Raw genomic sequence first — 14,338 nt, 5'->3', positions numbered from 1 at the left:
TAATCAAAAGCATTAATGTGAAATGTGATTTGCATTTGTTAGAAATTCTTGTCGCCAAAAAACAATGATAAAAATTTCAAAGTTAATAATGGGTACCAATTTTTTGTTATTGTAAAAAAAAAAAAAAAAGAAATGGAGCAATTCATTAGCTAGATGGCAAATCTTCTGTTCTATACATATTAAAATTACTCGAGTGCGTAATAGTAAAGTTGATTTTACAGATTCTGCTCGCAATGAAAACTCCAATGGAATTTTAATCGATAATGTCATTAAATGTAATATACGAAGAAAAGAAAAGAAAAGAAAACGGTGCCATTTGTTAGTTACATACATAATAATTGTGCGAGTCTTTGATGTTCCAAAAATAGGTTTATCTTATTAAAAATAGAAAGGTATTTTCATTATTTTAGTAGAATCTTTTAATTAATAAAATATCTTCATTTATAACATTTTTTGGGATTGAAATTTCGTTAGAATTAAAATTTGATATAATCATACTTCGATTAGAGTGTATTTAATTCGGTTTTAGAATAATATGTAGTGTTTATATACATTATCAATTTACTTATGCTATCCCGTTACGTCAATTGGTATCAGAGCAATTTTGCACCAATTGTATAGCTTTCCCGATTATCCTACACACATCCCTCCAATGTTTCCATCAAAAAAGCCAAAAAAAAAAAAATCCAAAAAGATAAAAATTCCCAAATCACCAAATGTCACCTTCAACCATTGTAGCCACTAGAGCACCGCATTCACCAGCCATCATCGATGATCAATCATCCTACCATAATCACTATCAGCTAGCAACTAAACCTTACTCATCATTGTTTCCATAAAAAAGAATAAAAATGTCTAAGCTTAGCTAGCATCGAGTCAACACGGTGCCGGAATTGTTGCAGATATTCCAAACCTATAGCCCAATTTTAGTGTTTCGATCCTCTGAGCTATCTCCTTGAGTTGATAGTCATCACCGAATACAGCTTGATCCAACTCTCTCTAGTCCCAATCATGGCCACCAACCACGGACAACACCTTAACCCAAGAGTAATTACAGTTTTTCCATTGGTTGTATTTTGAAATTTGAGGGAAAAAATGATAAAGATAAGAGTATTGAGGTTGTATTATCTCATTGAGTTAAAAGATATCTCAGATTTTGATTATAATACTAACGATATTTTTTTATTAGACTCACATGATGGAAGACTTTCTTAAACTATCTCATCAAAAGTTACCATCTACAAGAGTCAAGGATTTGATGAGGGCAAGGCGAAAAGATAATGATTTAATATGAGGCAACTGATGGAAGTAGAAAAAAATGAGATTGTTCATTTGTCTAAAATTTTTAAAGAAAAATTACAACCTACTCTTGATTTTAATATTAAGGTAGCGTTTGTTTTTTAACTTAATGACTTAAAGTGACTTAACTTAATTAATGAAGTTAATTAGAAGTGTTTGTTTTTATAACTTAATGAGACTTTTTAGATAATTTTGACTTAATAAAATAAGCCAATATTTTTGGCTTTTTACTTAATAGAGACATCTGAATTAAGTCAATTATTTTCTAATGTAAAAAATATCATTGCTTTATGATTTATTTTTCATGTCTATCCGAAAACTCACCCATAGATATTTACCCCACATAATAATCTCATCATTATTTTTTTAGCCGTCATGAAATCCCTCCTCACTTTGGTATCAACTCCTCAAGTATTGAAGATCAAAATTACATGTGACAACTTCGAGATGAAATGACAAATCAATTGTTTCAAGCATCTTATTAGTTTTTTTCTTTCTTATATTATATATGATAAAATTTGAAATTTATGGTATTTTATACATTAAAATTCTAAAATCATTATGTATTCACTTGAATATAGTTTTACTTATAAATGTTAAAATATTGTGGTATTTAATATATTATTTATTTGACATTCAAATTTAATAAGGATACAAATGTAAAAGTACATATTTTCATTTTTTTAAGTTGAAAAAAAACAAACAACTTAATAATTATTTTTCGAGATTCAGACGAAAAAACAAACATATTATTCATATTCAAACATTCAGATCTATTCAAAATTTAGACTAATTCAGGTCTATTCAGATTTCAAATAAAAAAACAAATGCCAGCTAAATCTAATAATATGATCAAGTTCGTGTACTAAAATCAAGTTGAAGAGACTCTAATAGTAATTGACATTATTATGTTTATCCATATTAAAAATAATAAAGTTATTCTTGGAGAAGATTTGGCTACAAAGATAAGGTTATTTGGAGAGAATATTGAGTGAGATTTGGCAACAGACTTAAAAGTGTTTGTTCTTACAAGACTTCACTTTTTCATAGAATGACTAGTAAGATCAATAATTAGATGAAGTATGGAGAATTCTTTTTCAAGAAAGATTGATGAAAAAAACTATAAGTTCGAGTTACAAGATGCATTGTTTCTTTGCTTAAAGTTTCATCCTTTAGAAAAACTTGAGGACGAGTTTCGTGTAAAAGGGGGAGAAAATTGATGAAATAGGACATCGAAAGTAATTTGATAGGATATATAAATATTAAGTATTTAGGACCAGACTTAATCGACGTGATTAGGTTATAATGAGATTTTGATAATGCTATATAGTGAGATTAAATGACGCTCGAATCTAAACGACTTTACAATAAAAAAATTGATAGATAATCTCTAATAGAATTATAAAAAAGATCTCTTTATTTATAAAAGGGTAAGCATACTTCTCAAATTAATTTGAGAGAAAAATTGATTGCAATTATATTAAAAATAAAAGACTAAACACATGCTATAATTAACTCAAATCAAAATAAAAGATAACAAAAGACCTAAAATCTGCCAAAATCTTCTAAAATCCTCTTGGATCAATCACGCAATTTGATATTTATTAACCACAATGGCAAAATGAAAATTGCTGCGAGTGTGTGACCCACTTCCATTCGGATTTAAGAGCAAAATTCCCACCAAGAAAGCTACGAAACCACGCTTTCTCAGGCCAGAAACTGCTTCACAAAAAAGCCCACATCCGCATGTGCGCTGTTTTCACTATTACCAATGAAAATAATAATAATAATAAATGAATAAATAAAAACTACACAACACTTTGTGTCACAAGCAGTTTTATAATATAATTCAATTTATGGTCCCAACTCGAAACAGAAGCTTAAAAAGTGTTAGTTAAGTGGTGACGGTGAGCTCTTTTAACCGTCCCGAGCCCAAAAATTTCTATAAATTCCCCCCCCCCCGCCCCCCTATTTTCTTCACTCAACTGCCTCGCATTTCCTCTCTCTCTTTCTCTACTCTGCTTCTGGGCTTCCAATTTCTCCAAGTAATTAATCATCTTTCCTTGTTGTGACATTTCTTTTTATGTTAAATGAAAGTACACTTTTGAAGTTGCAATGTCATAAAATGCTTAAGGGTTAATCTTTTTCTTTTTAAAAAATTATTTCAGGAAAATGTATTTTGCTGGGTTTTTCTCGTTGGGTTTCCTTGCATTGGTGTCCTCCGTTCATGCTAATGGAGGCGGTGGGTGGATTAATGCTCGTGCCACTTTCTATGGTGGTGGCGATGCTTCAGGGACTATGGGTGAGTGTTAATGCTGATGTTGTTCGTTCAAAGCTTGTACATTTTGTTGATTTTGGCTATAAACTAAATTTATTAATTAAATGTTGCAGGTGGGGCTTGTGGCTATGGGAATCTGTATAGCCAGGGTTATGGAACGAACACTGCAGCCTTGAGCACGGCTTTGTTCAACAACGGTTTGAGCTGTGGGTCTTGCTATGAGATTAAGTGTGTTAATGACCCCAAATGGTGCTTGCCCGGCACCATTATGGTCACAGCTACCAATTTTTGCCCACCGAACAACGCCCTTCCCAACAATGCAGGCGGTTGGTGCAATCCTCCGCAGCAACATTTTGATCTCTCTCAGCCTGTGTTCCAACACATTGCTCAATACAGAGCTGGAGTTGTCCCTGTAGCTTACAGGAGGTATGCTCTCTTGGTTTTAAGCTCAACAAGTGGTAATTAATGTTCGTTAACTAGAGATTAAAACCATACTCTTAATATTGTCGCCCACTTTCTATTGCTCTAGTCTAGTGGCCCAATGCTTTTATTGATTGTGATTTGTGGTCTAGCCCAAGATTTTTACTTTATTTCCCATTAATTTATTCATGGTGATTTTTTTCCCACAAAAAAGGAAAAAGAAAAAGAATTAGCTGTAACTTTTTTTTTCTTTGTTGGACCATTTGACAGTAACAAGAAAGTGACATTATTAATTATTGTTATTTTGTTGGGGGGGTGTTTTTGTAGGGTACCCTGCGGAAGAAGGGGAGGCATCAGGTTCACAATCAATGGCCATTCCTACTTCAACCTAGTGTTGATCACCAACGTTGGTGGTGCTGGTGATGTTCATGCTGTTTCAATCAAAGGATCTAGAACTGGCTGGCAGCCAATGTCAAGAAACTGGGGCCAAAACTGGCAAAGCAACACTTATCTCAATGGCCAAAGCCTGTCATTTGAGGTCACCACAAGCGATGGCCGTACTGTGACTTCCTACAATGTTGCCCCTGCTGGCTGGTCCTTTGGCCGAACTTACTCCGGTGCTCAATTCCGCTAGAGCCACCAAGACCATTAGAGATTGGGTTTTAACACCTTTTTTAGCTATATATTCGTGTACTAAGTAGTATATTTTAGTATGAAATTTTAGCATACTAGGGTATATATATATATTATATATAATATAGAAGTAGCTATGTGGCTAGTTTTTGGCTTCCAGGGTCAAAAATGAAAAAAAAGGGCTTATTTTAAAATGGCTTATTTTTTTCATTTTCAATTGATTTTTATGGTTGCGTGGGGTGTCTAATTATGGGATCCTCTTATTATCTTGGGGATCCTTTTTTTACCTTTCTTTTTGGGGGTTTCTGTTGAAGTGCAACAGATGGCTGAGGTGGAAATTTTTCCACCCGCCATTTGTGCTTGAGATAGCTGCTTCTTTTTTTGATGCTTCTTGGAATTGCTTGCCCAGAAGCACTTTTTGGCGTGCAAGTTTAATTGTAATCAGCAGATTTGGCTGAGTATTATTATGTCGTTGGATGTAATGGCTAAATTTGTACGAGATTGGAGGTGTAAATTTCCATTTCATTGTATTAATTAATCAACGGAAGTTGCTACTTTATTAAACATCTTGCGTTATTTATTTTGATCTTAATCCCGTGCCTTATGTATCAGATGAGCTAATGATCTCAAAATATTTGCTGCAACATTATCGTAGCCTCAAACTATAAAATTATTTGTCATATGCTCTGCAGGTTTAATGAGTGAGACAAAGCATTTGAGGTACTGTAAGAATTCAGTTCTCCAACCAAGTTTCAAAAGCGAAAAAAAAAAAAAATGACAAGAATGTAGTTTCTCTTTCTCAACCAAGAAATTACCCACGAACTTGCCGCATTTATTTTTATTTTTCACCATCAATTGCAACCAAAACTGACAAACATGCAGAGGCTTGTTTAGTTGGTAGGTTGAAAACTTGATAACTGAAAATTAAAAAATGGCCAAGCATGCAAAAGGGCAACATAGAATTATTCGTGAACAAAACTTAGTTTGTGGTTGGAACTTGGAAGAAATAAATTATCTCGGTCTGAGTCTGCCGCTGTAGCCAGCTTTGTGTGGCAGCTGTTTCCTCTTCTGAGTCACTGAAAAGGCATTTCATATCAAATCCTGCACTTGTGCTGTTTCTTTCAAAGTAGATTGCATCAAGATTCATTCATTATCTCTTTTATTAACATTTCTCCCGCCAACGACCAAACGTCGCCATAATCCGAATTTCAAAAACCAAAGGTCTCGGCTCCGAAAGATACATCTATTGAATAGATTGATGTTATTTGTTCTTCCGCGCATTTTCGGATTAGACCAAACATCTCAATAAATTTCTATCACTAATACGGGTCCTCTAAGTTTAACATAAGGATTTGCCGAAGGGTCAAAATTTTGGGGGTTAAAAAAACCAAAAAAAAAGGTTAAATTAAATGAAAAATTCTGGTTTATACTTGATTAATGTGATTCTCGTTGTTGGTTGGTCTTGAATTTGGAGGAGATTGATGGGTCAACAACTCTCACCTGGTGTAGAATCTGACATAGCATCGAGCCACGTGAGTCTCAATTTCTTCTCACGCCTCGGTCCTATCAACGCTTTTTCTTAGTCCACGACAAAATGATTACGTGTCAAGATCGGACAGCATCGTCGACACGATGCGATACGATCTTTCTGACCATCGACCCCGCCAACGGCGTGCGTGTCCCGCAGCCACACATCACGACAAACGCCCCCATGTGAGTCGCCGCATATTCCGTTGTTTACGCAGCCATTAATTGGCCGTTACAAAATGGACGTACCAGATTAATGCAAAAATATGAATAAATCTAATTATCTATTTTCGTTTTTCTTTTTCGGCGATTTACAATTTTTTTTTAAAAAAAAAACTATTAAACTCCATTAAATTGAAGAAAAAAAAAAAAAAGCTTCAGCCTCAAATATAATGGTTATAACAATAATGTCTAAAACTCAAAGTTCCATTTCGGATAACTGAACTCATTTTGAAAAAACCTACACGTAAAGATTACTAAAGAGAGAAAGAGTTAAAGTACTTGTAAATCCCACGAAGGACGACCTTAATTCAGACATATTGGATAATCACTACTAATGCTCAAACAATGGATGCTCGTCTTTATTTATATTTTATTATAAATATAATGTAGCTGAGCTGTGTGTGAGGATGTGCCCAGTTATGTGTTATCCAATGTCACCTTCAAGGACTGTGACTAAAGGGCTCTCTTCACATGCCAACTTTACTAAAATTCCTTCTTTTGTGCTTAAAAAATTGCGACTCTTTAATTGATTTGATTTTGTGCAAGCCAGGTTGGCCTTGGAAGCTAATGAAAATAATGTTTCCCAGGACAAGTGATGTGAAATCATATTGGTAAGACGAAAAATAATACTCGACCACCCACCAATATAATGTTACTATGACAAAAACGATACTTTTTGGTATGAATAATGTTTTTGTTTTATGTGTCACGCTATAGCATAAATGATACCCATTACATTTTTTTTTTTTATTTATTTTTTTGGGGGGGGGGGGGGGGGGGGGGGGGGTTTGGTGGTGTCTTGATGATGTATTAATATCAATGCTGTTGTCAAGACATGAAAGGGCAATCGAAATTCTATCGGCCATCAACTTCAGGTTGTTTTGATCTGTCAATAATAGAAGAGCAATGCTCCAATAAAGTCAACAAAATGTAAAGAGGGCAGGGGCAAAATTGGCCTGTTGACAAAGAAACTTTATATTGTAGATACTGTTTTGGAATTACAACCAATTACATATGCATTTAATTTACAGATTAGTAACCTCGGCAAAAACGGAGGAAGCCAAAATAAGCTTTGGAGGAAACCTACTATTAAATATTTTTAAGTCGTATGTGTATGATATATAACAATCACAAATGGTGGTGCCTCATTCAGTGACGTCAGCACCGTTCAATCTTGTCAAGTGATCACAGTCCAGGTAACTTCGTATCTTGTAATCATGCTAGCTATACATATCTCGCTGCCTGATTCTCTGTGTCGGCATGGCGAAAGAGACCATTACAAAATCAGCAGGTGCAGGGCTCTACTATGATGTTCTGAGATTATTTTTCACATATGACCATCTTCTTCGGCAACCTGTTCAGCCATTTGAACTGTAAAATCTCTTTTGTATCTCAATTGAGTTGCTGCAACAAATAATTAAGGATCTCATAAGAAAGCAAAAGATATCATTGACCAACAATACAAGGAACATTAACACAACATTCTATGGCAACGGTGGCAGAGCAAACTATTTAAAAGCTAATTAACTCTGCCGAGATAAAAACACATCACCACGCACAGCAGGAATTTTAACATCTTCCTCCATGATGTTACTGAGGTGCCACTCATTTTTACCATACTTGTAGTTCCCCAATCTCACCAAGCAATGAACAGAAAAACAAGCTAGCTAGAATAGAGATGTACAACTGGCCGCATACAATCACAGTCCAGCTCCTATTATCCACAGATTTCATCGAAAAGTGGCATCATAGTTGTCAATCTTGTAACTTAGACTTCATGATTATTCAATAAATGAGGCATTTGTTACAAATAAATAAAGGAACAGGAAAAGAAAAACTTGAATCTGAAGATTTCAAACATTTTACTGATCTGATTACGAAAGCAAAAAGGTAAAAGTTTCACATCAGAAAATGAAAGGATAATCTTTTAGAAATATAGAGTGCTAAAATATCTTATTAAGACAAAAAATTGCAAATCAACCTGACCAGTAATCAGAAAATTAGTTTCTAAAATGAAAAAACACAATTTAATAATCTAAGAAATTGTAAACCAATTTTCACAGCTAATTTCCTAGCTCTGGCAGATCAGGAATATTAGAATTAACTAGGTCTTTTGTCACACTGAATGATAATACACAAGACAACATTCAGTTTTCTAGAATCCAAGGAGAGAAGGGGAAAATGTGCCACATCTTGAACACTGAAAAAGAAGGGCCTGCTTAGAAGTTCCAGCAAATTGAACAGCCACATGATGATTTGAGCACATACTCATCATTAAAATTGGTCCACAACAGCCTTCACAGTAAAAGTTAGAATGGCAGCATACTCAGAATTCCTAAAATCAATCTTAAAGCATCAATTCAGTGATAGTTTCTGCCTTTTATAACTCCATTGAGTGTGATCAATTTCTTATTTCAATTACAATGCAACAATGGACTATTCACTTAATAGAAAATGCTTATCAACTGGTAGCCTTGGGAACTTTTAATTGTGCAGCTGATTCAGCAATGATCCAAATATTTTCTGCCACTAGGTTACCAAGCAAAAGGGAAAGCAATATGTTGGCAAAAGTATTCTCTCTCTCTCTCTCTCTAACCAGAATCCAAGTGGACATTTAATTTTTCTTTAAAAAATAGTTGAATAGTTAATCAAGCTAAAGGTGGATATGAATTTTTAAGTGATCCACATAAGAGAACATTTACTTAAGAAACACCAGAGTTTAAAGAACTTGCCTGGGAATATAAGCGCTCATCAAACAAGGTAACTTCACAAGGTCCGGACGTGGAGGCCCAACTCCCAGGGGTGGTGTCAAATCCAGGCCTAGGAACTTCCAAGCTTCCAGAGACATGGTAATCCACAGGGTTTTCTTGTATGTTCATCTCCGAAACTGGTTGGAATTTATCGTTCAGCAAACTGACATTATATGGTATGTAAGAGCATTGCCCCCCAAGTTGTAGCCTCAGTGATTGAGTTCCACTTAACTCACTAAGAAGGCTGCTATCCTGCCCAGAATTTGAAATCTCTGAACTTTTTCCAGGGCCAAAGTATCCAGAATAACTCCCAAAGGAAGAGCTTCCTGAACATTCCACATCCCTACAGGAAGAAACAATTCAATGGTTGAGAACAGATGGAAAAAAAGAATCATTAGTCCAACTTGAGCAAGAATTAAATCCAACAATCGGATTTCTCATCTTACATGTTATTCTGATTTCTAGGACACAAACTTTAAAGGTCCCAAAATAGAAGCTTAAACAAAGAAGTCCACTTAGTCACTTACCTATGGGAAAGCAAATTTGGATCCTCTGGTAAAACCATATGCCTATTATCGTTATTTGGAATCCAAGATAGAGTTTGAAGCTGTTCCTCGGATCCCATTCTGAAAGGGATGCATATCCCATTTTGGAACTGCAAGAGATAGAAGGTCAGATAACATATTCCACTAAACATGCATAAGAATGGATCCAGGAAAAGTATTCCCTGATCAATTAAGCATTTCTTTTACCTGAGTAGTGCATTCTAATGACATAAGCTCCTGCTTTCCTAAATTTTCCTGCCAAAAGAATGCAAACAGTTTTAGTGCAACAAATATGACGTCTCACTGACAAGTGTAATTGATATCATCGAAAAACTAATCATCTACTTCAAATAATAACAAATGAGACATCCAAGAACATAAACTAATTGAATCTAATTTCAATCACCTATTGTCTTCATAAGACTAAAAGGTAGATAAAGGACTTCTTTAGATGGCCCTAACCAAAGGAATGATAGAGATACCTTATGCATTCGTAGATGGTTAAGAGAATCCCTCAGTGAATTTTCCATTTGTCCCAAATGTTCCACACTGTTGATCTTATCTGGATTTGTCCAATACCTGCAGAATTCAATGAAATATACAATTAGCAAGAGGACGACTGACCATGGGTGAATTCTGTAAAAGGGCATGCAACAGAATCCAAACAAAAAAAAAAAAAAAAAAGATTTGCAGATAATTCACCTCAGACGCCTGTGCATTTCAGAAAGTTGAGATTGTAGTAACCTTGCTTGGTTGGTCAGGTCCTGCTCAAACAATTTGAGGAATATGGAGCATGTCACGGCAAATGAACATTCTTCGAACAGAAATTTTAAATGATTATTAATAAGATAGAAGGAGCTAATTTACATACCTCAATTGTTTGAGAACTGAAATGAAAAGTCAAAAAGGAAAACATGGAGTTTCATTAGCCATATATTATAAGATGAAATCAAATTCTGCTCCAATATAACAAACTGTGCCGCTGAAATTGAATCATCAAATACCTTGTACCCAAAAATTCTTGTACATTTACATCATGGTCCAACTTCTTAAATGTCTTCTTTAATGCCTACACTTTCAAAGAGAAACCAAAAGATAATCTAGCAAATTTGAGTGATGGGATTGCAGACACCAAGATCAATAGCAAAAAAGAGAATGGGTTGCAGAAGAAACTTACTTCAAGACTTTCCAACTTCCTGCAGCAATCAAGAGAAAATTAGTTTAATTCCAATTCGGTCATTATATCCATAGAAATGTAAAATAAATCATATGGTTATTCAAGGGAGATAAACTGATAGTACCTTTTTGCCCGTTCCTGCGGAGTTAGTTGAGCAAACTTCGCAATGACTTCTTCAATGCTACTAAATCCGCAGAGGGAGAAAAAAAAAAGTATTAAACTTAACAGTGACTATTACAATGCTTGAGAACTTGAAGGTTTGTGTGCACATGAAGATCCAACACTCAAAAACATTTCCATTTTGATGCCAACAATCCATAATATGCACACAACTCACTTCACCAATAACTTTGCCATACATGCATAAACGTCATGGTGAAATAGAATCGCATGACAAAATTTTATAAGCCTACAATTGCTGAAACTACTTATAACTAGTATTTTACTTGAAGGCGCAAAAATAATAAACCTTCCAAAGAACTATGATTTCCTCCAATACTTAGGCACAAAGGAAAAAGTACCTTCGCTTTCCATTACATAAGGAAGGCTTGCCGGTGGGTGAGAACATGAGAAGGATAATGTCAATATCACAAAGTATTGATAATTCATTAGCTTTCTTCATGATGCCATGTTTCCTTTTGGCATAGGTCGCTTGACGGCCATTTGTATTCTCCAACTTCTTTATTTTCAGCTTAACCCTTCCCATCCTGCAAATAATTTACAAAATGTCTTGAAATTCCCTCTTTTAAGAATCACGAAACAATTTTTTTAAAAAAAATGTATCTCATAATAATAATCAATTGAAATTTCCAATCCAAGCGTAACACAATATCATAATCAAAGCAATGATTCATAAACTTAAAATTCAGCAGATTTGAAGATCGTAAAAAACAAACAAAAACCCATATGGGTAAAAGGGTGAAAAAATAAACCTTTAATAAGAAAAAAAAAATGGAAGACAGAAAGAAAGAAAGGGAAAAGCATACATACCCAAATGAGCAAATCAAACGACAGGTTGAAAGAGGATGAAGGGAAAGGCTTAAAAGTTGGGGGGAAGGGGCCAAAGAGAGAAAGAGAAAGCAGAGATGGAGGGAGAGAGGCGTGAGCTTACATATAGGATTGTATTACACGACCGGGTGAGCGGGAAAAGCGGTCATTTGGAACGAGCTATAGAATAGGGATCGCTCAGAAGTTTCCCTCAAAACCGACCGAACCAACTCATTCATTTTACACCCCTTCTTATAATTATTTAACCTCAACTCTCAACCCCCCACCGTCACACTCCCTTGGCCTTTTGCTTCCCATTTCCATTACCCTTACCAACTTCATGAGTTGTATAAACCGACAACTACAACTACTCAAGCCCTCCAGTAACATCATCACTCACTCCCACATTTTCTCTCTCTGTTTGGTTTTTGTAAAGCTTTGGGTCACTTTTTCTTGTCTCTGTCATACCATACGCTCCATTTATGTTAAATACTAAATGAAAATTACATATGCAGGCAGCTGTGTCGGATGAATGCCACTCTCTACATAGCGTCGATACAAAATCCTAGAGCGGTTGTGGAGCTGATATGTTCATTCAACCCCCATCCGTTAATAAAACTTATAATGTTAGTCTTTTTTCTTTTTTCTTTTCTTCTCCTCTCCCCATTTAATTCCCAATTTGCCCCTTCATTTCACTCTTTAATCCCTTCCTAATTCCATTTCAGTTTCACTATCACAAATTCACAACACAATTTCAATGAAAAGACATTGCGGCTGCTTGTTTCTTTAATCATAATCTTTGTTGACTCTTATTACTAGTATTTTGATTTTCACTGAAAATTTATATTTATTCCAAAGCCACTAAATACAACTCAATAATAATGACAAAAGTATATCAATTCTTTCTGAAAACGAAACTTGCAAGTGACAAAGAGATGGTGTTCAAAAATAGCTCTACTCAAATCGTAACGTTATTATTAGGTTTGCATTTGAGCGCACTTTTAACAACTCTTCAATGTACTGATAAAATTCCTTTTCTACTTCAATTATATTTAAGGATGATCACAGATATAATTAAGCCATTTATATTTTGTTTCCCTTCCATCTCTTTTGATTGCATAGTTATGTTTTTTTTTTTTTTTTTGCCCCCTCCTATTATAGCAAACTCTTCAGATTTATGATCAATCTATTTTCATTTTTTCAATTTTAGACTCTCATCTATTGTATTCGCTTACAAAAATTTAACACAACGTATTTATCTTTTTCTTTACATTTTTAGATTAATTATATTTATTCTTGTGAAGTTAGTGTTTTTGGTTTTTTGTAGAGAAGAAAATTTGAAGAGAATAATAGAGAATAGAAAACTTCAAAAAATTTATCGACCATAGAATTATTCATGTGTAGGGCGAGGAGAAGATTGCATATATATAATGAGAACACCCTCATTTTAATAAAATAAAAATGCCACTAACAGATTTAAAAACACAATCTCTAACGTATTAAATATGTATTTTTTTTAATATTTTAGCATGCATCTTAATTTTATTAAAGTGAAGATGATCTCACTAAAGAATAATAATAATAATAATTTTCTAGTGAATAAATCCTCATTTTAACAAGTAAGAGTAACATTGACACAAAACAAAAAAAAAATCTAAAAATTTTAATACACTAACAAATAAAAAGAACACAATCTCTAGTGTATTGAAATTTTGTAATTTTTTTTTGTAGTTTAGTGTGCAAAGTGAGGATGTCTTTACTAAAAAAGGACACTCTCTCTCTCTCTCTCTCTCTCTCTCCCTCTATGTGTGTGTGTGTGTAAGTTTTAAGGTGAGAAAATAGCTAAAAATTAAATACTCAAATAAAAAGATTATTAAATTAGAGAGAGTAATTTTGATATTAATGGTACATTCAGTAATCAAAATGAACTAGAATTGGAATCAGGAATGAGAATCATAATAATTGGTTTATCTGAGCTGTATAAATCAAAATCAGAATGTAACTCATTTCCATTGATATGTTTACTTTGTCCTATAATTAAAATTAACTAATTTAATTTACTAAAATACCCTTTGTTGATTATTGTCCTTGATACTATTTCTTAATAATAATAATTTTAATAATATTATTATTATTAGTAATAACAACAACAACAACAATAATAATATGAATAAATAATAATAATCGATATAGTTGAGATGCTGGATGGAGATGTTGGACGGTGATGAGCTGTCAAATCGAGATCGCTGCACGCAACAGAATCAAATGGTAATAGGCTACAATCAGCGACGAATCTGACCGATGATTGATACGAGATCGATGACGAGGGATAGCACTAAGTTATGCGAGAGAAAGTGTAGATTGTTTCTAAGCGAGAGAGAACAGTTGCTAGATTAGGGAATTTTTTTTTATTTTTTTAATATATATATTTTTCAATGACAAGAGAGGGTATTTTCAGAAAACAAAGAAAATAATGAGGTTATTTTCGCCATGGCTGAGA

At 34.0% G+C, this 14,338-nt stretch overlaps 2 protein-coding genes across 4 annotated transcripts; one reads left to right on the top strand and one right to left on the bottom strand.

The window, feature by feature from the left end:
• The first annotated feature begins 3,269 nt into the window (after positions 1–3,269).
• LOC18045202 (expansin-A1) lies at positions 3,270–5,194 on the top strand. The gene is made up of 4 exons (XM_006438652.2): positions 3,270–3,344; positions 3,468–3,601; positions 3,691–4,003; positions 4,325–5,194. Exons 2-4 carry the CDS (start codon positions 3,472–3,474, stop codon positions 4,629–4,631), a joined length of 750 nt encoding a protein of 249 aa, XP_006438715.1. The 5' UTR covers positions 3,270–3,344; positions 3,468–3,471; the 3' UTR covers positions 4,632–5,194.
• Positions 5,195–7,330: 2,136 nt separating this feature from the next.
• On the bottom strand, positions 7,331–12,439 carry LOC18045201 (agamous-like MADS-box protein AGL30). Of its 3 annotated transcripts, none has more exons than XM_006438651.2 (12): positions 11,842–12,439; positions 11,373–11,558; positions 10,976–11,035; positions 10,852–10,870; positions 10,679–10,743; positions 10,546–10,561; positions 10,377–10,438; positions 10,157–10,253; positions 9,882–9,929; positions 9,657–9,784; positions 9,112–9,472; positions 7,331–7,783 (listed from the first exon to the last, which is right to left on the bottom strand). In XM_006438651.2, the coding sequence occupies exons 2-12, from the start codon at positions 11,555–11,557 to the stop codon at positions 7,772–7,774; spliced, it is 1,053 nt and encodes a 350-aa protein (XP_006438714.1). In that variant the 5' UTR covers position 11,558; positions 11,842–12,439; the 3' UTR covers positions 7,331–7,771. The 3 variants fall into 3 exon arrangements, with proteins under 3 accessions (XP_006438714.1, XP_024041454.1, XP_024041455.1); XM_024185686.1 differs by having other exon boundaries at positions 11,963–12,439; XM_024185687.1 differs by having other exon boundaries at positions 10,976–11,032; positions 11,963–12,439.
• Positions 12,440–14,338: the final 1,899 nt, after the last annotated feature.

Source organism: Citrus clementina, unplaced genomic scaffold (assembly GCF_000493195.1).
Source record: "Citrus clementina cultivar Clemenules unplaced genomic scaffold, Citrus_clementina_v1.0 scaffold_4, whole genome shotgun sequence".
NCBI classification, from domain to species: domain Eukaryota; kingdom Viridiplantae; phylum Streptophyta; class Magnoliopsida; order Sapindales; family Rutaceae; genus Citrus; species Citrus x clementina.
The sequence above is the reverse complement of the archived record's forward strand: the minus strand, read 5'-3'. Positions and strand labels throughout refer to the sequence as shown.

What these genes read in the sequence shown, in the direction of transcription:
- LOC18045201 (XM_024185686.1), bottom strand. An exon ending in TTATGTAATGGAAAGCGAAG is followed by an intron (nt 11,036 to 11,372) that starts GTACTTTTTCCT and finishes CTGCGGATTTAG; the next exon opens with TAGCATTGAAGAAGTCATTG. An exon ending in CATTAGAATGCACTACTCAG is followed by an intron (nt 9,785 to 9,881) that starts GTAAAAGAAATG and finishes TATCTCTTGCAG; the next exon opens with TTCCAAAATGGGATATGCAT.
- LOC18045202 (XM_006438652.2), top strand. Translation starts at nt 3,472, where the DNA reads ATGTATTTTGCTGGGTTTTTCTCGTTGGGTTTCCTTGCATTGGTGTCC. An exon ending in CGATGCTTCAGGGACTATGG is followed by an intron (nt 3,602 to 3,690) that starts GTGAGTGTTAAT and finishes TAAATGTTGCAG; the next exon opens with GTGGGGCTTGTGGCTATGGG. An exon ending in GTCCCTGTAGCTTACAGGAG is followed by an intron (nt 4,004 to 4,324) that starts GTATGCTCTCTT and finishes GTGTTTTTGTAG; the next exon opens with GGTACCCTGCGGAAGAAGGG.